A 25,073-nucleotide genomic window follows, 5' to 3' on the forward strand; every position below is an offset into this window, starting at 1 on the left:
CTTACTGCTTTTTTCTTTCTCTTTCCAGGTATCTGGCATAATTTTGTCCTTGCACTCTTGGGTATTTTAGCTCTTGTTCTCCTCCCAGTAATTCTTTTACCATTTTACTACACTGGAGTTGGGGTGCTCATCACTGAAGTTGCTGAGGTAAATAATGGATTACTCAGGGCATTCTTTCATCAGATGTTGTGGTGTAATACTTAGCATTTAATCAGGAAATTTTATTCAAGATCTCCTCATATATAAAATACTCAGTTTCTTCTGAAGAAATTACTATAATCCTTTCAAATCTAACAAATAACATTGGGAAACACGTTGCATTCTTAAAGTTTCATAAAAATTGTTTTTTTCCTGATACTGTACTTACAAAGATCGTATCACGATTTTCTACCTGTAGTTTATTAGTAAAATGCATCATTTACCTTTACCATTTATTTTTATATCTCTGCTTTTGAGTCAAATGTCTTTACGCCTCCTAAGTAATAAGAAAGATGAAACCCAGGCCATCCAGCTGTAACATTTCATAGGGGTTTAAGTTAATGTCTTCAACTCTATATTTCAGTCCCTTAGACACTAACTGCTATGATGGTATCAAATCTTCTATTCAGACATTAGGAAGAGGAAAATTACCTTTGTGAGCAATTGGCTTATATATACCTTTTATTGATGATATTGTCTGCATATTCGGGATATGTAAGGACTTGTCTTATTGTTTTATGTGTTAAGGATTTAGGAAAGGAAAAGCAGTCTAATGATACTTTCACCAAAAAAAATTTAATGCAGTTTGGGAAAAAATTTCATCATTTTAGTCTTAACAGTCAGCAAGCAAGTCAGTTTTTTTTTGATTTTTTTTTTTTTTTTTTTTTTTCAATTGTAAAAAAAATCAAGATCTTAGAGAATTTGGGAAAAGCAACTATAATTATTGGGGTTTATTTTAATTTTCTAGGACTGTGTCTTGAATTCAAAGCTGGATTATTTTCTGCATTTAAAATATTCTGCTTAATTAACTCAGGGTCTTTATTATTTGCTCAGATTAATCATAGCTTGTCTTCATGTATTATCTGATTTGGTTTTACCCTCTTCCCAAGGACTCTCCTGCCATTGGACCCAGAGGCCTTTTTGTGGGAGACCTTGTCACCCATCTACAGGATTGTCCTGTTACTAATGTGCAAGATTGGAATGAATGTTTAGATACCATCGCCTATGAGCCCCAAATTGGTTACTGTATAAGTGCATCAACTTTACAGCAGTTAAGTTTCCCAGTTAGAGGTGTGTATATTTTCTCTATATAATATAATGCTTCAATCACCAGTACCTGCCATTCACTAATACTTAGACCATGTCTATAGATTTATTCTGTTCTAATCTTTTTAAAGCAAATCAGTAAAGTAAATAGGTTCAAACTAATAGACATTTTTCTTGGTAAGTTGGATGCTAATATGTATGTTTCCTTTATTATGTACTGTTGTTGAACTTCTAACTATTTTCATAATATCATATTTGACTTTTAGGACTGTAATACTTTCTGCTTTCAAAACACTTAAATTAAATCATAGCCAGGCGCAGTGGCTCACGCCTGTAATCCCAGCACGTTGGGAGGCTGAGGTGGGCGGATCACTTGAGGTCAAGAGTTCATGAGCAGCCTGGCCCACATGGTGAAACCCCATCTCTACTAAAAATACAAAAATTAGTGGGACATGGTGATGGGCACCTATAATCCCAGCTACTCGGGAATCTGAAGCAGGATAATTGCTTGACCCTGGGAGGTGGAGGTTACAGTGAGCCGAGATCGGGACACAGAGTGAGACTCTGTCTCAAAAAAAAAAAAAAAAAAAAAAAAAAATTCAGCATTGAAGGTCAATCATAACTAATTAACTAATTAACTAATTCCAATAATTAAATATCCCCTTGGCCGTGCGCGGTGGCTCACGCCTTTACGTAATCCCAGCACTTTGGGAGGCCGAGGCGGGTGGATCACGAGGTCAAGAGATCGAGACCGTCCTGGTCAACATAGTGAAACCCCGTCTCTACTGAAAATACAAAAAATCAGCTGGGCATGGTGGCGCATGCCTGTAATCCCAGCTACTCAGGAGGCTGAGGCAGGAGAATTGCCTGAACCCAGGAGGCGGAGGTTGCAGTGAGCCGAGATCGCGCCATTGCACTCCAGCCTGGGCAACAAGAGCGAAACTCCGTCTCAAAAAAAATAATAATAATAATTAAATATCCCCAATATAATATTATCTTTATGCATGTGTGTAGATATATTATAGTACTTTATACTTTTATAACTGAAAAAGGGAATATAAGTAATAAGAACCAGTTCTACTTTGCATAAGCTTATGTCAGAACAGATAAATAACTGTTAGTTAACAACTAAATGTATAAAAGTCAAAGCATAAACATTCTGTATTCACATATTGTTAGCCCAACACAGGCATGCAATAAGGAAAGATTAAAAGAAATAAAAGGAACTTGGCAAACAAAAAAACCTATCTGGGATTTTGAAAAATTTCCCTTACTTAAAAATTCCCTTAATACCTAAACTTAAACAGTTCTAGTGGTAGCTATGTGGATGTTGGCATGTCTGAATCTATCTGGGTAGAGTTATTTTATGTATTTTATGTGGCATGCATCCTAAGGAAGTTATCTTGGCTTCCAAAAATATCCTGTGAAGTCAGATATGTTGCTCTGTGCAGCAGATGACAGAGCTGAAGCAAGTTTCTTCCCAGATCCTGCCAAACTTATTTTGAGTTCTTTCAGTTCTGAAAAATCAGCTTCCCAATTCTTTATACAAAATCAGCTTCCCAATTCTTTATGCAAATCAGTTTCCCAATTCTTTATACAAAATCAGTTTCCAAATTTTTTATACAAAATCAGTTTCCCAATTCTTTATACAAAATCAGCTTCCCAATTCTTTATACAAGATTCTTTATACAAAGTTGAAGGTGTTAGAAAATAGAAATTATGCTCACAGACTATATCTTTACGTGAAAAAATATCCTGTTACTTGTCCACATCTATTGGTGTAGGGAAATAAGACTAATAATCAAGAATAGTTTTACTAAAGTACTGTGTGCAACACAAGCAAAGTAGTAAGAACTGATTTTTTAAAAAACTTTTTAAAATTTACTCTTCCACGTATAACCCATTTGTAAGAAGGTTTTTATTATCAAAAATGTTTAGATACACATAAAATTCCCGAGAATAGTATAAACAAGCCTACATGTATCCTTCTGCCAGCTTTGGCAATTATTAACATTTTGCCAATTTTTTCATCTAAGCAGCCCACTTTTAGGGGAAATATTTTAAAGTACATCCCGGGCAACCTATCATTTCATCCATAAACTTTCAGCCTGCCTTTAACAGAGGATGACTTATTAAACATGAACACAATACTGTTATCCTTCCTAACAAAGTAACAGTAATTTCTGATATCTAGTTGGTATTCCGTTGTTTCTAATGCTTTTTATTGTAGTTGATTTAAGTTAGGATGTCTTCTAAGACTCTTTTAATTTGTAAGAATTCCCCTTGACCAGTTTTTGAAATGTCATTTTTTTGTTGAAGAAACTGAGTCATTTGTTTTGTTGAATTCCCTATATTCTGTTTTTTTTCTGGTTATATCTTATCCTCATGATGTCATTAACTTGTTCAGATGTCTTCCAGTTTTCTATAAACTGTTAATTAGGTCCATGGCCTTGATTAGATTCAGAATTCTTTTTTTTTTTTTTTTTGGCAAACACACTTCATAAGTGGCACTTGGTACTTCCTGTGGCATCATATTGCATCTGGTATCTATTGTTCTCTGTTTTAATGATGTTAAGATTGTTCAGTGGACCAATCTGATTCTTTAAGGTTGAAATATTTATAAATTTTCCCCAGTCTCAAGAGCCTCTTAACATCTTCCAAAACTTTTAAGATGACAGAAGGTTGATATGTAATCCACAATGTGTTCTTCTTTAAAGAAACGATCCATTATTTCCCACTTAAGTCCGTTATCATTATCTTCTGGTTTCTCTAAATTTGTAATGTAATATGTATTGAATTACAAAAACCAAAGTGACACACTAGTTAAAGTTCTCTGCAGTAGGATTGTTTTACTTAGGATATCTGCATTTTCAGATGTTTAGGGTTTTATCTTTTTCCTGTCAGACAGACTGTAAATAAAAATTTTCCCTGAAATACTCAGAAACTCTCTTCTTATTAACTGTTTGAGTATTTCTCTGTTATGGATCATGTGCTATATTTTGGAGGTATTTGTTTAAATACCTAAAGCAGATATTACTCTTTCTACACTAAAATCAATCCAGAAGTAATTTTTTTTTTTTTTGCCAAGCCTCCCAGCTCGAGAGTAATTCTTCAACATCTATTTTGTCTCAGTATACATGTTTATGTTACATGATTACTATATCTGATAAATCTGTGCCTCTAAGCTTTTGAAAATGGAGCACGTACTTAGCCAGTTTAAAGGAATATTAATGTCTGTAAATGTCACTTCAAATATATACTAGGGCTGGTCTAAATGCAGTTGTGGTTACAATCAATTGATCACAGCCAGTTACAGAATTCTTTGTTCCTTCTCTGCTCCCACAACATCACTTGACTAGCCTTATAAAAAACATACTAGATTAATTTTGATGGCTGGCTTAGCCACTAGGGCCATGGACATTTAAGAAAGCTATGGATTGATGGTATTTTAAATATTTCTAGGTAATTTTCCTATCCTTCCTTATAAGTACGAATGAAAGCTATGGTCAGATATAGCAGTATAAAGTGTCCAGTGATCCAAAAGTTATTTATGTTCAGTTTAGAGTAGAATTCAGTACATATAACTAAATGCTAGGAATTTATATCCCTTCAGAGCAATAAACCCACCTTGGAAAGATAACACCCTGGAAGTGCTTGTAAACTGTCTCCACCAATTATCTCTAGCCTCTTATTTCATACCCTGTCTCTCCCAGATACAGTATTAGATTTAAACTCTTTGAAGATTAAACGGCCTTTTGGGGAAACTCCAAGAAGGACACTGAGTGAGGGCTTAGAGTCCTTTGCACCTGGAATAGGTCTCTGGTCTTACTCTGGGTCAGAACAGAAAACATACACTCTTCCCCCATTCATACTGAAGCCTCTGCTTTTAGGATTGCTGACTGTCCATAGGCTACTCCGTGATTTAAATAGAACTGAAAGTTACAGACAATAACTAGCATGGCTCTTTTGGGGGACTATTTTCCTAACAAGTACTTTGCATCTTCTCTCTTTATTTTGAGGGAGGTACTCCTCATTTCATGTATGCATAAAGCTAAATTCCTTTTTGATAAAAGCATTCAGTAAGAAAAGCTGTCCTTAGCAAGTCCAGCGTTTGAACTACATTTTAAGGTACACAAAACAGAATGCTAAGGCAACTGCTGCTTAAAATGAGGCTGTGAGCCCAGGCTCAGGCATCTACCCTGAACAGTTTACATTCCTATTCAAAGGAGGTGAGGGTTTATTTCCTTACCTGCCTGGCAACAGAAATATTAAACTGTCTTACATATCTTTAATTGAAGTGAGAGAAGACCCTTCTTGACCCAGTTTAAGATAATAAAAGGAAAACTCTGGAAATCTTTTCAACAAACTTTGAGTACTCAGATTGTTTTTATGTCCAAATTGCTCTAATATTTGAAAATAAAAAAGGTTTTTTTTGTCATTATGGGCATCAAATGATGGTTCAATATTTCTTTGCTATCCTAAATTGAAGAGTAAGAGTGTGTATATAAGTGTGTGTGTGTGTGTGTGTGTGTGTGTCCGTGTGTGTGTATATATATTTTATTTATTTATTTATTTTTGAGACAAAGTCTGTCTCTGTCACTCAGGCTGGAGTGCAGTGCTGTGATCTCGGCTCACAGCAACGTTTGCCTCCTGGGTTCATGTGATTCTCATGTTTCAGCCTCCCAAGTAGCTGGGATTACAGGCGCACCACCACACCTGGCTAATTTTTTTTTTTTCTTATTTTTTAGTAGAGACAGGGTTTCACCATGTTGGCCAGGCTGTTCTCAAACTCCTGACCTCAGGTGATCCTCCCGTCTCAGCCTTCCAAAGTGCTAGGATTACAGGTGTGAGCCTCTACACCTAGCCCTGTGTGTGTGTGTGTGTGTGTGTGTGTGTGTGTGTGTGTGTGTATAACTACTTGTTACTAGGCAATGATGGCATAAAGTCAGCAATAGAAATAAGAACAAATAGGCTTGGTTCCCTGCCTTGGAGCCCTAGCTATGTGTTATATATTTAACAAGCTAGGGAAAATTGTTCAGTTCATATTAGAGATATAGAGAGTGATAGGCACTGTGAACTAGAGATTGAAAAAAATCTCTTCTCTCCAGCTTTATTCCACAGTCACCTCTGGTCTAGACCATTCTTTGTAGACTGGACTATTTCTGTGACTATCCTAGGGCTCATCTTAGGGTACATTCACAATATACTATACAAGTTCTCCCTGTAGTAAAATTATGAAACTTTTCTGGCCTTAAATTTTTCTGATTGTCTCCCCTACTGGAGATATTTAAGGGACAATTCTAATCTTCTAGAGTTAAATTGAAACCAGAAATTCCCTGGGGACATCCTATTGCAATCCTGAATACTCCTTCCAAAGTAGAATTGTAATTGTATTGGCCTCTCATAATTGATAAAAGTACGTGAAAATAAAAGTTATCTGTGTTGCACCCCCCCATCTTATAGATTAAGAATCTAGTCACAGAAACTGGTTAAGTAACTTGTTCTTTATGTGACACAGTAGAAAAGATTGTAAAATTAAATATGTTTAAGCCTAAAACTTTTTAAAATATCAATAGAGAAATATCAAGTGCACTTCTCACATGGAAACAAAATATTTAACTCTTTATTGGGAAATTCTGTATGTCAGGAGGTACTTAATCTTGTCAGGAAGACCACAGCCATGGATTTCTGTTTTGCTTAAAATAAATGCCACAAGAAGAAGCCCTAAACTAGAGATTGCAAATTGGTGGTAGCCTCCAGGCCAAATCCAGTCTTAGCAGATGTATTTGCTTTGGCTTGCTCAGTGTTTTTTATTTTTTCATTGGCTGCCAGTGTTTAAACTTCAACAGGCTTTACATGAAGGTCCAGATTTCTGGTTTCTGTTGGAACAAAATGGAAGATCTGTCGATTCTGGGCCCCAGATTGAGTGGCCTGGCTGCTAATCCCCCTAGAAGAGAAATGTGTTTTCTAGTTCATCACAGTACCCACCACTTTCCGTTTTTTGTTTTTTGTTTTTTTTTTTTTCATATGATCCACTTATTTATTTGGTACCTGCTTGGCCCATTTAAGCATTTATATTACCAAACATGCTATACCAATAGCGATAATAAATTCTTGACTTCCAATTCCGTATTATACCCAGTCCTCTAAGAAAGTTAGTAATTAAGCATCAGCTGTAAACATTTTAAGGTCATTACTGGTACAAAGGCAAGTGGCATAGAACATCATTTATGTATTCAATGTATATTGAGTAATCCACCTTATAAAAGACACTGAGAAACCTTTCCCTCAAGGAGCTCACAGTTTAGTCAGAAAAATGGACCATACCCACATTATTACAGTACAAGATGAAGTTGAAGTAATGACAGGCAGTATTGGGAAATGACAGTCTTGACTGAGAAGATGAAGGCAGGTTTCACAGCATTAGCCCTTGAACTGGCTGTCAACAGTGAGTTTACTTTTAGGAGGTCAAGGTGGACATGGACCTCAGCACCATCGAATAGAAGGTGGTCAAGGAACTGCCAGTAATTCAGTTTAGCAAGAGAATCATATGAGACAAGATAGTAAGAAAAAAAAAAAAAAAGTAGCCTAAGTTTTAGGCTATGAATTTTAGACTTTATTTGGGAACAATGCAGAGTCTAAAGCTTTGGATTAAAGAAATTACATTCTTGGAGTTATATATTGGAAGTTTAATCTGAAGCATTTATCATGTAGGACACATTTGCATGTGATAGCTAGGTAGAGAGCAAACAGACTTGTTACAGGTCTGTTTAGATGGGTTAGGTGAGAAGGAATTAGTCTGTACTCAAGTGGGAATAGATAAGGAGAAAAGTGAGGAAGAGGTAAAAATCCATGAGACTTGGCAGTCTGATCAAAGAGAACACTGAGGGTTTAGCTTGATTTTTCTAAAAAAAATTCCTAAACAACTGTTTACCTTATACTTTATCATTAGGGCTGACAAATGATTATAGGCTAGGGTTTGTCTGTGCCATTAGATGCTCATGGTCTGCTTTAATATTTTAAATACTCCTCACTCAAAATTAAATACCCATTCAGTTATGATAAGAAAACAGAACAGGCCAGGTGCAGTGGCTCATGCCTGTAATCACAGTACTTTGGGAGGCCGAGGCGGGTGGATCACTTGAGGCTAGGAGTTCAAGACCAGCCTGGCTAACATGGTGAAACCCCATTGCTACTAAAAATACAAAAAAATTAGCTGGACGTGGTGGCGCGTGCCTGTAATCCCAGCTACTCAGGAGGCTGAGGCGGGAGAATCACTTAAGCAGGAGGCAGAGGTTGCAGTGAGCCAAGGTCACGCCACTGTATTCCAGACTGGGCGACAGAGTGAGACTCTGTCTTAAAAAAAGAAAGAAAACAAAATTACCCATGCAGCCAATCATCAGTTAGTTTCCTTTGCCTCTGTTTGGTTCTTTGCTATATTTTGGCCAAGGAGAGAGAGTGACAGCATATTGCTAGAGGAAATACAGTATAACTAATACAAAGATGTCTTCCTCAAACAATAGAGTAAAACAAAAACAAAAAACTATTTTAAAAAAAGCAAAAACTTTTGGCTGAAATACAAAATCTTTATAAAATTAAAATTACATTGCATATCAACTAACATTTTCATGCTAAAGTGCTCCTGAAGGCACTCTTGTAAATAGAAAAGCTTTTTGTAGTACTGAGAAACAGGGATAATTTGACTCATGAGTCTATTTTCATCAGCACATCCGAGTTTGGTAGTTTATATTCAAGGTTCAAATTTAATTGGTCCTTGCCACTCATCAGTTTACACTTTACCAGTTTGATGTGTTGGAATGCAGCAAACATTCCCAAATAAATACATGAAACCATTTTTTGTCCCACTTATATAAGTGACTTAGATTCCTTATTCTGCTCCCAATGCCAGTAAAGCAGTCCACCAAAGAACTTTAAAAAAATAAATATATTGCCGGGCGCGGTGGCTCACGCCTGTAATCCTAGCACTTTGGGAGGCCGAGGCGGGTGGATCATGAGGTCAAGAGATCGAGACCATCCTGGTCAACACGGTGGAACCTCGTCTCTACTAAAAATACAAAACATTAGCTGGGCATGGTGGTGCGTGCCTGTAATCCCAGCTACTCAGGAGGCTGAGGCAGGAGAATTGCCTGAACCCAGGAGGCGGAGGTTGCGGTGAGCCGAGATCGCCCCATTGCACTCCAGCCTGGCTAACAAGAGCGAAACTCCGTCTCAAAAATAAATAAATAGGCCTGCCACAGTAGCTTACGCCTGTAATTCCAGCACTTCCAGAGGCCGAGGTGGGCAGATCACTTGAGGTCAGGAGTTCTAGACCAGCCTGACCAACATGGCGAAACCCCGTCTCTACCAAAAATACAAAAATTAGCCGGGTGCGGTGGTGCATGCCTGTAATCCCAGCTACTCAGGAGGCTGAGGCAGGAGAATTGCTTAAGCCTGGAGGCAGAGGTTGCAGTGAGCAGAGATCAAACGACTGTACTCCAGCCTGGGCAACAGAGCAAGACTCTGTCTCAATCAATCACTCACTCAATCAATCAATAAATAAGTAGAACAGTGGCGACAGAGCAAGACTCTGTCTCAATAAATAAATAAAGGGAATGAACAGTTGCCCCATTGCTGTTTTCCAAAAATGGTAACTGGATTACTGGTGTACAGGCAGATATGTGCACATCTGTGGATCAAATTGGGCATCCCTGGTTCTCTAGGGGGAGCCCCAAAGTAAGCCTGGGGATAAAATCGGTATTTCAATAGAATGGGGATATCTTAGGCGTCCTCTGCCCGCCCCCCCACCCCGTCCCGTTTACCACTACCACAATGCAGGGCTTCCAAGGTAATGTTGGATCATCAGCATTCAGGCACATAATAGCAGTTCATTAAATGTTTGTGCCTGACCAGCAGGACTTATTATTGTGAAACCTACTGAGACACTGCAACTCCAGCTTTATGGGTAGGCCAGTTTATACGAGGACAACTAACCTAGGGTAACTGCTGCTTCTTGATTTAAAATTGAATGTATCTCTTTTGGTAATATAAAATCAAACTGCAACAAGTAGCCCTCAAGCTGAACTCTGAATTGTACAGTTGCTTCTAAATTCCTATGCCATTTTACTTATTCTTTTTGTCTTAAAGGCATTATTTGTTACAAATATACTTTTATGTAAGAGACTCTATTAAACAGTGTATTTCTCTTTAGCATACAAACGGCTAGATGGGTCAACCGAATGCTGTAACAATCACAGCCTCACAGATGTGTGCTTCTCCTACAGAAATAATTTTAATAAGCGTTTGGTAAGTTGTCCCTGAAACAGTCTTGCTTGTCTGATATAATTACTACAAAATAAGCATATACAGCTAAAATGGAATCTGGAAACTTCTCTCTTTTGGTCTATTTGTATCATTCTATTAAAATCTCTGCATTTCACATGTCACATTCATCTGAAAATCTTTAAAAATTTATAGTGATAATATCTTATTTTGCCCAAGTGGGGTACTTGAATCTATTTTAGAGTAGGTGCACATAGATGGCATTTCTTTTATATGAACCTCATTCCTGATATGCTAGGTGCATGAAAGACATTTAAGGAATGTAACTTAGGTTTTTCTTAATAAATCATTTCAAATATTGACTGATTAATATTTTATTTATAGCATACTTGTCTTCCTGCCCGGAAAGCAGTTGAAGCGACCCAAGTTTGTAGAACCAACAAAGACTGTGAAAAAAGCTCAAGTTCAAATTTCTGTATAATACCTTCTTTGGAAACTCACACTCGCTTAATAAAAGTGAAACACCCACCTCAAATTGATATGTTATACGTAGGACATCCTCTGCATCTTCACTACACAGGTGAGTATTTTTGTGGTAGACCCTTAGAAAATCATTAAGATCACGTATAGTCTCAGTGGTAGAAACTCACTACCAATCCTTGCATTAACACATTTATTATAAATTTGATCATTTATCAAAGTCTTCTTAACTTGCTCTTAAGCATTAAGTGAAAATTTTGCAGTAGGAAGATAATCTGAACTTACAAAGTAAGATGGAGCTGAATCCATGCCTGCCTATGGAGAATGGCATGTTTTTCCTTCCCTACCATTTATGCCCAGGTCAAATAGGCGATCTCTCAGGTGTCCTCTGAGAGTTTATCAAATTTATCCAAGCTCCCCAAAACTGTGGCAAAAGCAACATACCATAGAGAATGCCAGGATGCATGGGATGTAACTATAAAGTAATTTATGTGTGACACGTGACTTTCAAATGAATATACTTTCAAAACTGGGCCAGCATAATCATCTTAGTAGTGGCAGCATCATTGGACTAAGTATTGGACTAAGTTCTTTATGGCTAAAGATCATGTAGTCTAACTCATTTTGTTGTACAAGATTTTTAAAATAGTTTACCATGCAATTTACCCATTAAAGTATACAATTCAGTGGGGTTTTGTTTGTTTGTTTGTTTTTGTTTTGTTTTGAGACAGAGTCTCACTCCGTTGCCCAGGCTGGAATGCAGTGGTGCAATCTCAGCTCACTGCAACCTCCACCCCTGGGGTTAAAGTGATCCTTCCACCTCAGCCTCCCAAGTTGCTGGGACCACAGATGGGTGCCACCATGCTGGGTTAATTTTTGTTTTTTGTAGATACAGAGTCTCACTATGTTATCCAGGCTAGTTTCAACTCCTGAGCTCAAGCATTTCTCCCTCCTCAGCTTCCAAAAGTGCTTGGATTATAGGCATGAGCCACTGTACCTGGCCCAGTGATTTTTAATATATTAAGTTGTGCAATCATCACCACGAGCTAGCTGCAGAATATTTTTGTCACTCCAAAAAGAAACCCTATACCCATTAAGTAGTCACTCCCTGTATCTCCCCAACACCCCCCAGCCCTTGGCAATCTCTAATCTACTTTCTGTTTCTATAAATTTGCCTGTTCTGGACATTTCATATAAATGGAATATTTTATGACTGGCTTCTTTGATGTAGCTTAATGTTTTCAAGGTTTATCTGTGTTGTGTCATTAATTAGTACTTATTTCTTTTTAAGGCCAAATGATATTCCTTTGTATGGGTAGACCACATTTTCTTTATTCATTCATAGTTAATGGATATGTGGGTTTTATATTACTCTTTAAAAGACTCTCTCATTACTCCATAGTCATATCCTGAACTACAACTGAGGTCATTTTTCTTATCTATTAGTTTGATTGCAAAGATTAAATAAAACCCCAAGAAATGAAGAAATGTCCCTAGTGGGGGTAATTAAGAAATGTGTACTATGAGTTCTACCTAATTACATGATAGTTTTAAAATGTTTTAAACAAAAACAAGATTATGGAATCCACAGAGTAGATGAGACTTTAAATTCCCTCATCTTAATCCTTGTTATGGCAATGGAGAAAAAAAAAACCCACAGACCTGAAAGAGGTTAAGTAGCATAATAGTAGGAGTAAATCTGATTTTAAGGTTATACCCTTTTGAAAGGATAAGGACTCTTAATGTAAATTTCTTACTCTTGCCTCAAAATAGAAGTGCAAACTGGGACATATTTTTTCATTCTGCCGTTTTTATTAGATGTTCTAGAATTATTATTTGTTTTTATGTGTGAGGTATATGGCCTGCATATGTTTAGGAAGGGCTTTCTCAGTTTAATCTGCTAGCCCAATTTTCAACCATATGGTAAAATTAATAATGCTATTGCTTCTCTGGTATTAATAATATTTATTATTCCTTCTTTTTCAGTGAGCATCACCAGTTTTATCCCACGTTTCAACTTTCTAAGCATAGATCTGCCAGTGGTTGTGGAGACATTTGTCAAGTATCCTTTGTGGCGTGAAACATGTTTTAAAAGTGTGTTACTTGGAGCTTGATCAAGTTTACCTTGAATAGAACATGGCAAGTATAGATTTCACAAGCATCACTTAATTGCTAACAACTAAAAAAGAGTCTTGAAAGTTGAAAAAGATCAGATTGTACCCAGGAGGAAAGAAGTCAGAGGAGAAAGATTAATCAGAGTGAGAAAGGTTAAAGACGTAAAAGGGAAAGAACCCAGAATACAAATTGAGAATTGAATTTACAGGTCTAAAACATTTTAGTAAGTTTATAAAGAATGGAAGCTTCAGTTACTAGTGAGGTGATGAATTCTGCCCCATCTGAGCCTATTAGTTCTGACCAAATAGAGGATGTAAATTGCATAACCAGGAATTGTATAAATCCGTTCCATGGATCCCAGGGAGGAATGCACAAGAAAGATCAAGCTGGTTTCAACTATTAAGATAGCAATTCAGAAGGCCAAATCTCATGTGGTCTTTAGCATATTATCATAGTACATAAAAGATGAATTTTTTCATATTAATTATTATGCAGAATTGAATTACTGGAAAGTTGTGGAAGGGTTCTTTATTTTTGTCGCTTTTAAATTTTTTAATGTCTTTCCTCAATTATTTACAAAAGAAATGGAAAACATATGAGCAGTTACTGAAAAAAAACAGGTATAATCAAGATTGTGACTGGACACAGTGGCTCACACCTGTAATCCCAGCACTTTGGGAGACCGAGGTGGGTGGATCACCTGAGGTCAGGAGTTCGAGACCAGCCTGACCAATATGGCGAAACCCTGTCCCTACTAAAAATACAAAAATTAGCCAGGCATCATGGCGTGCGCCTGTAGTCCCAGCTACTCGGGAGGCTGAGATAGGAGAATCGCTTGAACCCAGGAGGCGGAGGTTGCAGTGAGTCAAGATCGTGTCACTGTACTTCAGCCTGGGTGACAGAGCAAGACTCTGTCTCAAAAAAAAAAGAAAAAGAAAAGATTGTACCTTATAGACTGTGCAGCTTTGTCACAAAGAGACTTATGCTATAACCTTATAGATGGTAATAAAATAAAGTAGGCTTCAAAGGCCAAAATCTTTGTTTCTTAATTTAAAGTAATACTTTGTAAGACCCAAAGAGTAATTTTCCCCTTATTTCTTATTCCTTCCACATTCCTTTCCCTGTTGTGTCATTAAAGGATTAGAAAGCCTTAGTCTTCCTATGAGTTCATTATAGATTGGCTTAGTTTATAAGTGGTTGGTCTTTATTTTTCTAGTCAAGGTTTTTGAACTTTGAAATAATATAAACTCATTTGTTTTAAGTAGTAGAGATCTAAGAAGGAATGGCAGAGATTTAAAGAAAATAGAGAATTCAAGCATAATCTCAAATTCAGTCACAGCAAAATATTTTCTGACTTATAGAAATGTGGTTGCTACTCAGACCTCACACGCTTGGTTCCTTAACTGATTTTAACCCAGATACCTGATTTCCCTCTCAGGAGCTCTGGCTATTGTTAATGCAGTACCCTGCTTTGCTTTGGATGGACAATGGATTTTAAACTCTTTCCTGGATGCCACCCTTACCTCAGTGATTGGAGACAATGATGTCAAAGATCTAATAGGGTTTTTCATCTTGCTGGGTGGCAGTGTACTTTTGGCTGCCAATGTGACCCTGGGACTCTGGATGGTTACAGCACGGTAATGTTTGCACTCATATGGCAGAAACCCTGAATTACAGTATACAGCTATGTGGTAATATCCATTGCCATTGAAATTCTTGGTATGAAATATAAAGTGTTTCCTTAAAATTACATCTTTGCCAACAACCCTGAGCTCCTCCCATATCCAGAGTACCCAAACTCTGCAGTAGAAGATAAGCAGAAGAAATGAAAGGCATAGTCCCTGACTACATTCTAATTTAGAGACTGAATGTACCCAGTTGCTTGTGGAATAATATCTTAACAGGTGCAAATTCATGCAATACCATTTCGTGTGATTACATATTGTGTTGAAATAGTATAAAGGAGAATAGAACTGGGTGCAATTAATAGGGAAACACTTCTTACAAAAACATCGTTAATCAAAATCTGAAGGAGATTAGACTTTGGCCAAGTGGAAGGATGACCATTTTCTTGGCCTGAATCTCTTGTCCTTTGTCTTGTTTGAAAAGTATTTTAAAATTTAATGGTGTATTATTTTGTGCTCTGAAAGCTGAGGTCTGATTATAATTAGTAAAATTCTGTAGAAGAGTCTGCTGATGTGAAAGGGAAAAATCTTTGTTAAATGATACCAAATAAATGAACAAAATAGGAAGTAAGACCTATGATATCATGAGACATGTTTTGCCCCACAAGAATTACATCTTTGATAAGGTGTCTCTGCCCCCTCACAAAGTAGCACTAGCTTTGACATCCACAGTGAGCTGTACGAAGTGTCTCACACCAGCAGCATGTGAGCTGAGGGAGGCAGGTAGGGTTGAACCTCAGAACTAGACCAAGTCTCCTGACAGATCACAAGACACCCCAGAGGCTCTTCAGCAGTCCTGCTTCCCATTCTCTATAGAGCTTTAAAGCTTGGACCCCTTCCAGGGTAAACATTTTCTCTTGTCCTGCTAAGGCCATTTGGGGCCTAGCTCCTGGGTTCCTGTCTCCAAGAAGCAATGACCTTAAACTCTGAGCCATACTGTGTCCTCACCAGCGACTCCCATGTTTCTCTGGTCAGGTTATTAAGTACCTAGTCCTTGCTTTCTGTCTCCCCGCTAATCTACCTCTCTGGGTCCACAGAAGACTTAGTAGTATAGTGAGAATGGCTATACATGAGTACAGACGTGGATTTGCCAGAGCCTGGGAACTGACTCTTGAGCTCGGAAGAGCCACACCTGGTTTGAGGGCTTTTGGAGCGGAGATGCAGACCTGGGAAATTTGGGAAGTCAGCAGGCTAGTGTGAAGCTATTGGTTTTAGAAGTATTTGAGCTTGCTGTTTCTTTGATGAAAAATATATGCTTCTCTCATACACTCAGAAGTGATTAAGGGCAATAACTCATTAATAGCCATGTATCCAACTTCTTTACTGAGGTATTCCATGAGGTTACCTTTTACAGATCATTGAGTTACTCTTTAAGCACTAAAATTTTTTAATCATTTTTATGAAAGTTTTTAGATTGTATTACAAATTTGCCTTGTTAATAGAAATTGTATATTGAATATAATTTTAACATTTTATTAATGACTTGAGTCATCAGTTAATATCAGTACAAAAGCCTTGCGAATTATTGGTTTATTCCAGAAAATATGACATTTGTTCTATTTTTAGGTAGACAGTCGTTTGTGATCAGAGTATATTAGCATAGTAATGCTCAGACCTGTTCAAGTAGTAGAGCTTGGAGAATGCCATGAAATACTTATATAACTAATTTGATTACATGAAGTAAGCAGTTTACTAATGAAAAGGTTGTATATGTGCAAGTCCGTTTTTTTTAAATGGAGAAAAAATTTTAATAGAAGAAATCTTATTAATTTATTTTTCTGAGTAGAAAAACAAAACCCAAATCTCATTTTATTTCAGCTGTTAAACATTTTGGTCTGTTGATCCATAGGATCAGGGTTTGGGAACCACTTTACTAGGAAAGAGCAGATCAGTACCATTTGTATACAACTGGCCTCATTAAGTAAGAAAGAAAATGTTATGTGTTGTCTTGTTTAGCTTGGTTGTGGGCACTTCTACAGCAAGGACCATATCATATTCATCTTTGCATCCCTGGCGCAGTGCATGAGATGTAAGTACTTAATAAATGCAGTTGAGTGAATAATGATTAGTGTTATTTATGGATTAGAAAAAGCATGTTTCTATTTAAGTAAGCCGTAAAAAGCATTATTGAATATTTACTGTAAATATATGTTAATATAAAAAAAAAACTTGGAAGGTCTTTGTGTCCCTGGCAGATTATCATCTTTATGGAAAGAATGTACTTTGGTTTCTGTGGAGTGATTGGAAAAATGAATTATTTTGAGGATTGAAGAAAGTGTTCTTTCTGTGTTGTCACTTTGTTCAACAGTAAAACTTTATTCTCAGTGTTCCTACTCTGCATTGTTTACATTTTTGAGAATTTTTTTTTAAATCACCTACAATCTGTAAAGAATGTATATATTCTTTTCAGCATCTGAGTTTGAAAAGACATACAGTTAAACTTGACCTTTTGATAATCGCTCTTACAGGTCATTGTCTTTTCTAACAGCAAATTGTAAACATGTGCTTCATGGATATTGTGGCTCTCAGTCATCATTTTGTCCTATGGTATTTATTGAATGTTCACATACTAATGGTGCACAGGTATTTTTTTCTACAAATCTTCGGACTGTTCTGTAATTCATTCTTAAACCTTAACTTGAAGATATCGTAATCTCCAGCATTGGATGTTTAGCAATAAAAGAATAAATGTGTACCAGCATTTTATGTTTATCATCATCTATATGTTGTCTTTTTTTAACTCTTTTCTATCAAAATTGTTCCTATTACATAAAGCAAGACCTTAATTGTTTTTAAATTCTTGATTCTAAAAGCAGCCTTCAGTTTTCATTCATATAATCTATACCTGAAAGTGGTTGCAGGCCTTGAAAAGAAGTCTTTTAAATGAGGCTCCTGTGCACTCGCGACTGTCTTGGTAATGGCTGGCTTATGGATGAAGAAAGAGGACTATCATGTTTCCTTTCATTAGTGTCTGACAGAAAAGTCTGCTGTAAGTTAGGAATTCTTGGAAGAGAATGTTTTAACCCTGACATTTGGTTCTTCTTGACCTTTTGCCCTAGTGCTTCCTCCCGTGTTTGTTTTTGATTGGTTAGCCTCATTCCATTACTTCTTGCCTCTGATCCCAGTACACTACAGTTAAAAGCCACAAGACTAGATAACTGATTATCTAAGCCACTTTTTTAATAGCTTTATTGAGATATAATTAAATGCCATAAGGTTCCCTCTTAATGTGTGAACTTTGAAGTGTTCAATTCCATGTAAACTATTTTTCTCTTAATGCCCGAGCAAACAATAGTATGCATATGCTTTTGTGTAATCTAACCTTTTAAGTAAATGTACATGTGATAAAAGACTGGAGGGAAAAATGTGTTTTAGTTATTTTACAACTATTTTAATTCTGGAATGGTTTTCAGAAAAGTAAGAGTTGAATAACAGTTTTTTTTGAGCATGTAAATATACTTTCTTTGAGACAATAAGCCTTTTAAATCAATGCATTTGCAAGCTACTCTTGCTGTTGGGGCCATACTAATTTGAATAATCCATTGTATATTTTATCGGACCATGACATATGAATTCAATGAAAGGAAATCCCTCTGTTTCAGAACTCAGTGCTATAATAGGTTATACTCAGGGTGGAGGTAGGGAAAAAATGGCTAATTACAAAGCAGGTTATATTGTATAATTTAATTTTCCATTAAAGGGAAGAAGAAACACCCATGTTAGTTTTATTTAGCTGAAGATTGATGGATAGTCAATAATTGTCCCTTCTTGTTAACTGAATGCTTCTCAAACTTTTCTACTGATGTGCTCCTGGACGCTGTAGAGGAGGGAAAACCTAGCAGGATCTAAGAGCGGAACCCTGTAATTGGCTCTCCACAGTATAAGATTGAACTCTCACTTTATCTTCAATTTATGTAGATTTTGCATCTCATTAATCTGGTCAGGCATCCTAAAGCCAATTCTCTTAAAGATATGTAACTCTAAACTGTTAAGAATTAGACTCTAAGAATATTGAGAATTTCTTCATTTCTAAAACACATTCTGGTCTGTAGACTAGTGACAGTCTATGGTGGTATTTTTGTCCATTCAGAGTGAAATGAGAAAAATAAAGATCATGTATATTGTCTTTAATTACAAAGTAAACGTAATATATGTGTAATGTTATAAGGCTGCCTGCTGCCCTTTATCAAAAAACTCCCCTTTATTTGGAGTATGGAAACACATACTTGATTTCCTTTAGCACTGCTAGATTGCCCTCCAAAAATGTCTTTTTATAACTGATCCTCTTATTGGCAAGACATGAGGGTTCCATGTTTGCCCACACCCTTACCTCCACCTGAATTATCTGACTTCCATGTTCTGACAAATCTGTTGGGTTTAAAATGACATTTCAAAAAGAAAAAAACATTTCATTTTAATTTGCATTTCTTAGATTACTAACAAAGTTGCAGATTCATATAGTTGTGTACCCCTTTGTATTTTTCATTCTGCCACTTGCTTATTGATATCCTTTGCCTATTTTTCTATTGTGTGTCCTAACTTTTTCTATTGATCCATAGAAATTTCTTGTGTATTCTAGATTGGAGGTCAACGAATTATGGCCTGCAGGCCAAATCTTGCTCACTGCCAATTTAATCAACTTTTATTGTATTTTATTGGAACACATTCATTCATGTATTTGATGACTGCTTTTGTGCTACAATGGCTGAGTTGAGCAGGTGCAACAGAGATCATATAGCCAAAAGCCTGAAATATTTGCTTTGTTTTACAAATATTCAGAACAACCCATGTTCCAGATATCAATCTGCTTACAGAACAACCCGAGTCCTAGGTATCAATCTCATACATTTTAGATGCTGCAAATAATTTTCTCAGTCTGTCACTCATCTGTAAATTTTGTTTATGAGGTCCTTTGTTGAACAACAATCTTTAGTTTAATATAGCAAGATCCATTGATTTCCTGAGTTGTTATTCATGTTTTGTAGGTCTTATTGAAAAAGTCCTGTCCTGTCACAATAGTATTCTCTTACATTTTCTTCTATTTGCTTTAAAGTTGTACTTTCATGATGAGATCTTTAATTTCTGGAATATATGATATGAGGTAGGGAATCCAGGTTTATTTTTCTATATAGATTTAACTATCCTTAAAATAAACATAATAGTATTTTTCTTTTTAAGACTGTTATATGAAACAGCTTACATAAAGTAGTTAATATGGTGCCTGGGATGCTCACGTCGTTACTGGTATTATGAATTTAAAGTACTTATTTTCAGAATGTAGGATTAGGACTTAATTTGCCCTGAAATCTCAGTCTGTACTGGTGTTAGATGTTGCCTCCTTTTGATATGCCTTCTAGGCTTCCAGTGCCTTCAAGCTGGTTCTGATTGTCCAGAGTATCTTGCAGGCCTGGGCTCTTTTAAGCATTTCTTCCCCCAATCAAAATGGATAAACAATAGCAGTCTTTAAGTGAATGGCTAAGGATTTTGCCTTCTGTAACTAGTCAAAATAACCTGTGTTCATGAGTGTGTTTATTGATAGTAACATAGGCTGACATTTACATCTAGTCTTATAAAAACAGTATATTAAATCAGAAGGAAGAACTATGACAAACCAATATAGGATAGAATTTAGGATAGGATGGCCTTTGAAGCCACCAAATCGAACAATAAAAAGTGTTCTACTCTGCACATGGTCTGGGATATTATATTTCACAATAATACTTTTTACATGTTCTTTTTTTATTATACTTTAAGTTCTGGGGTACATGTGCAGAACGTGCAGGTTTGTTACATAGGTATACACGTGCCATGGTGGTTTGCTGCATCCATCACCCTGTCATCTACATTAGGTATTTCTCCTAATGCTATCCCTCCCGTAGCCCCCCACCTCCTCCTATCTCTCTCCTAGCCCCCACCCCCTGACAGGCCCCAGTGTGTGATGTTCCCCTCCCTGTGTCCGTGTGTTCTCATTGTTCAACACCCACTTGTGAGTGAGAACATTACCTGTTAATATTAATTTGCATTTTGTTGTTGTTAGAAAAGAGGCTAAAGTTTTTTATTTATTTATTTTTTTTTTTTTTGAGAGACAGGGTCTTTGTTCTATCACCAGACTGGAGTACAGTGGCATGATCATAGCTCATTACAGCCTTGACCTCCTGGGCTCATGCAATCCTCCCACCTCAACCTCCTGAGTAGCTGGGACTGCATGCACCCACCACCATGCCCGGCTAATTTGTTTGTTTGTTTGTTTGTTTGTTTGTTTTTGGTGGAGGTCTTGCTATGTTGCTCAGGCTGGTCTCAAACTCCTGAGCACAAGCAATCCTCCTGCCTTGGCCTCCCAAAGTGCTGGGATTATAGGCGTGAGCAACCATGCCCAGCTTAAACTTCTTTGTTAAAATATGTGTGCTTTGGTAGATTCCTTATCATATCCTTTGCCCATTATTTCCCTTCAGTGGTTGTCACCTTCTTATCCCTTTTCATTGTTGAGGAATCACATTTTTACAAAGGGTTTACAAACATAGTTGACCATACCGTACTTTCTTTGACAGGTCCTTAGCTTTCATACTTTATTCCTAGCATTCTTTTCTTACCTTTGAACTACTTTGTTTTCATCTTTTAATGGCTTCTACTATTTTTCTAGCCTTTATGTATTACCAGAAATCTATAATGGGAGGTAGCACTTTACAATTTATAGAACATTTCCTTCTCCAGCTTAGGGTACCCCTTTTCTGTTATGGAAATACCTAGAAAAAAGAAGTTAGAACAGAAGGAGATCGATAATGTAATTTTTTGGCTTTTATAGAAAAATAATTTCTTATCAGAAAAGAAACACACTTTAATCACAGAAAACATGTTAATGAAAATAAATTGTGATTAATTGAAAACAGAGTTGCATTATGCATAAACTGGTAAACCAATGTTTAAACTTGACAATGTATTACAAACACTTTTTATGTTACTAATATTCTAATGTTATTTCAGTGGCTATATAATATTACAGTGTTAAATATCCTGTAATTTAATCAGCCCCTATTATTTCTGATTTTGCAATATTATGAATAAAACTGTTAGGAATATCCTTACAACTAAATATTTTTGCATTCTGTGATTTTTTAGACAATTCTAGAAACTCTTAGGAAAATCCTAAAGGTGACTTTCTTGAAGCATGAACAGTTATATATATAGTATACATTTAAATTTTTTTCTGTTAATTGGGTATCCAAAGATGGCATCTTGTTTTAATTTGTACTTTTTGATTTTTTAAAAAAGTTGAATATTTTAAAATGTGTTTATTGGCCATTGTGTTCTTTTTCTTAATCCACGTCCTTTGCCCATTTTTCATGTGAGGGATTATCTTTTTACTGCTTTTCCTTGTAAGCTCAGCTCTACCATTTGAGTTACATGTAAATATATTACAACTCCATTTAAGTATAATGCTCATTTTTGTTTTCAGTATTTCATGGTTTGTCTTTGTTTTGTTTACTACCTTTGGTGATATGTTTTGAAAATCTTCCCCACTCCAAGATTTTATGAATATTCACATTTTCTTGTAATAATTTTGTGATCTAATTTTTAAAAAAATATTTAACTCTTTAATGCACATGGAATGTATTTCATGTTGGTACAAAGTAGGGATATAATCTTATGTTTTGTTTTCCTCAAATGATTGGCTAGCCATCCAAAAGAGATGGCTAGTCTTGAAAGATATTTCATATGAGCCAATAAGAGGCATAAATTTACATTTTTTGGAAAGAATAAATATAATGAATAAAATTACCTCTCATTTGAAAACTAATTACTATTTATGTGAGAGGCAACTATTTATTAATTTACTTTTACAATTCAGTAATACAATGAAATGAGTATATATCTCATGTTTTCATTAGAATAGAGTGCTTAAATCATTTTTTTCCTTTAGGTGGCTTTATTTTTTATGGAAATAGCGTTTCTTATTCCTAAACAATATAGACTAGCAATCTGGAGATTATTACCCTTAATCTACATTATTATCTAAAAGTACTGTTTTTACCACCTTCTTAATTAAAGTATTGTTTGCTTCATAGATTTTCAAGCTTTAATTCTATCTATGAATCATTTAATATTCATTTTTAAACATTAAAAAGACAATCTGTCTTTGGAACAGATATCCTGATTTTAAAGTAAGTATTTTATCTTCATCTGTTTTAGTTATATGATTAAGTATGGAACATTGCATTTCTTGATTACTTGTTCAAATACATGCATTAATTTTTATTGTCATAATTTAAATCATGAAAATTAGGGGTAATGCAGATACTATGAATTTGTATTTTATTATAAGATTTAAACCATTTTTCTGTTTATAATAAATGACCAGTTTAAAAGAAGTTGGTTAGCTGTGCTTTTTCCCTCTTTGAAATGTTTTTCTTCTGAGCTCACTGTAGTTACTTTTTAAGCTTGCCAAATTTTAGAATATGACTCTTACAAATATGTTACACTAAGAGATGGCTGTTGGTTAAAAAAAAGTTCCATTTGTTATGCTCATCTCCATTCTTTAATCACTGAAATCAGTACATAAAGTCTTTGATTCATTTAACAAATGTTATTACACACTTATGTGCCAGGCACTGTTCTAGGCTCTGGGGATACAGCAGTAAATAATAAAATTTTGCTTTTTTGTATTTTGTAAGAAAAAAATGCCATTTGTTTTTAAACCAATAGATATATGCTGAGAACTCCTATGTGTTACAAGTACATGGTGGCAAAAAATTAAGCTACAGAGGTTAGCAGAGCCCAAGTCTTAGAAATATGTTAAGAAGAGTGTGCACTTCAGCATCATTGCAAATAGAAAGTCATTGAAAATTTCAAGCAAGATTTGCCTTTTGGATGGATCATCTCAGCTAAAGGTAAAGCATGGGTGGGAGAGTAGCAAGTCTGGCAGCAAAGAAATCGGCTAGAAGACTATTTCACAGCCTGGCATCGTGGCCCACGCCTATAATAATCCCAGCACTTTGGGAGGCTGAGGCAGGCGGATCACCTGAGGTCAGGAGTTCGAGAGTAGCCTGGCCAACATGATGAAACCCTGTCTCTACTAAAAATATGAAAATTAGCTGGGCATGGTGGCAGGCACCTATAATCCCAACTACTCGGGAAGCTGAGGCCAGAGAATTGCTTGAACCTGGGAGGTGGAGGTTGCAGTGAGCCGAGATTATGCCATTGCACTCCAGCCTGGGTGACAAGAGTGAAACTCCATCTCAAAAAAAAAAAAAAGACTATTTTAGTAATCTTCAACAAGAGATGATAGTGATGGAGAATACAGTGGTGGCAGTAGAGATTGGAAAGGAGAAGAGAACAAACCAAAAGTATTTGATGTATTTGATGGTTAGGTGTGTATTAGGTTCAAGAAGTAGTCAAGAAGGCAATGAAGTGATGGAAATGCCATTGACAGAGCTAGGGAACATCAGAAAAGCTGTTCAGTTTGGAACTCCCTTTTTTTTTTTTTTGGAAATGGAGTCTCACTCTGTCACCCAGGCTGGAGTACAGTGGCTCCATCTCAGCTCACTGCACCTTGACCTCCCAGGTTCAAGTGACTCTCCTGCCTCAGCCTCCCAAGTAGCTGGGATTATGGGTGTGCACCACCACGCTCAGCTAATTTTTGTGTTTTTAGTGGAGACTGGGTTTCACCATATTGGACAGGCTGGTCTTGAACTCCTGTCCTCAGGTGGTTGGCCCCCTTCAGTCTCCCAAAGTGCTGGGATTATAGGTGTGAGCCACTGAGTCAGCCTCAATTTGGAACTCTTGAGTTTGAATGCCTGAGAGACTTCCAAGTGGAGATGGCAAGTAGGCAGTTGTATATACAGATCTGGAACTTAGGAGAAATTAGTTGGAGATGCCATTTGTGAGCTGATGCCCCCCAAATACTTGGAAGTGCATTTTATCCAGCAAAAATATGGAAGAATGAAAATAAAAGGGAAAGTGTCCTAGGATAAAGATCTCAGGAACACCAGCATTTAAGTTAAAAAAAAAAAAAAAGTACAGGAAGAGGAAACAAAGGAGCTTCAGAAAATTAGAAGGAAAACCATAAGAGTTTGGCATTATAGAAAGGGAAGAGAATGTGTCAAGAAGAGGGGGATGTTCATAATATGAGATGTTGCTGAAAGAGAAATAATGTAGGATGAGGACTGAAAAATACCCATGGATTCTAGTAGAACAGCAGTCCCCAAACTTTTTGGCATCAGAGACTGGTTTCATGGAAGGCAATTTTTCCATGGACCAGAGGTAGGGGATGGT

At 36.4% G+C, this 25,073-nt stretch overlaps 1 protein-coding gene across 4 annotated transcripts in view; it reads left to right on the plus strand.

Moving 5' to 3' along the window:
• MBTPS2 (membrane bound transcription factor peptidase, site 2) overlaps positions 1-25,073 on the plus strand; it is a 111,061-nt gene that overhangs the window by 33,024 nt on the left and 52,964 nt on the right. For 2 of the 4 annotated variants that reach the window (XR_004271147.1, XM_032286114.1), the window contains exons 6-11: positions 29-147; positions 1,089-1,269; positions 10,454-10,548; positions 10,909-11,104; positions 12,991-13,066; positions 14,538-14,756. Coding sequence is in view for 3 of the 4 variants with exons in the window: in XM_032286114.1 (XP_032142005.1) it covers positions 29-147; positions 1,089-1,269; positions 10,454-10,548; positions 10,909-11,104; positions 12,991-13,066; positions 14,538-14,756 (886 nt within the window). In the remaining variant the exon portion in view is untranslated. Of the gene's footprint in view, positions 1-28; positions 148-1,088; positions 1,270-10,453; positions 10,549-10,908; positions 11,105-12,990; positions 13,067-14,537; positions 17,523-25,073 lie in introns of those variants that run through there. The other 2 variants (XM_032286115.1, XM_032286116.1) reach the window with 2 other exon arrangements.

The sequence above is a fragment of the Sapajus apella genome, unplaced genomic scaffold (assembly GCF_009761245.1).
Source record: "Sapajus apella isolate SASKATOON/1434 unplaced genomic scaffold, GSC_monkey_1.0 scaffold17, whole genome shotgun sequence".
In the NCBI taxonomy this organism is placed as follows: domain Eukaryota; kingdom Metazoa; phylum Chordata; class Mammalia; order Primates; family Cebidae; genus Sapajus; species Sapajus apella.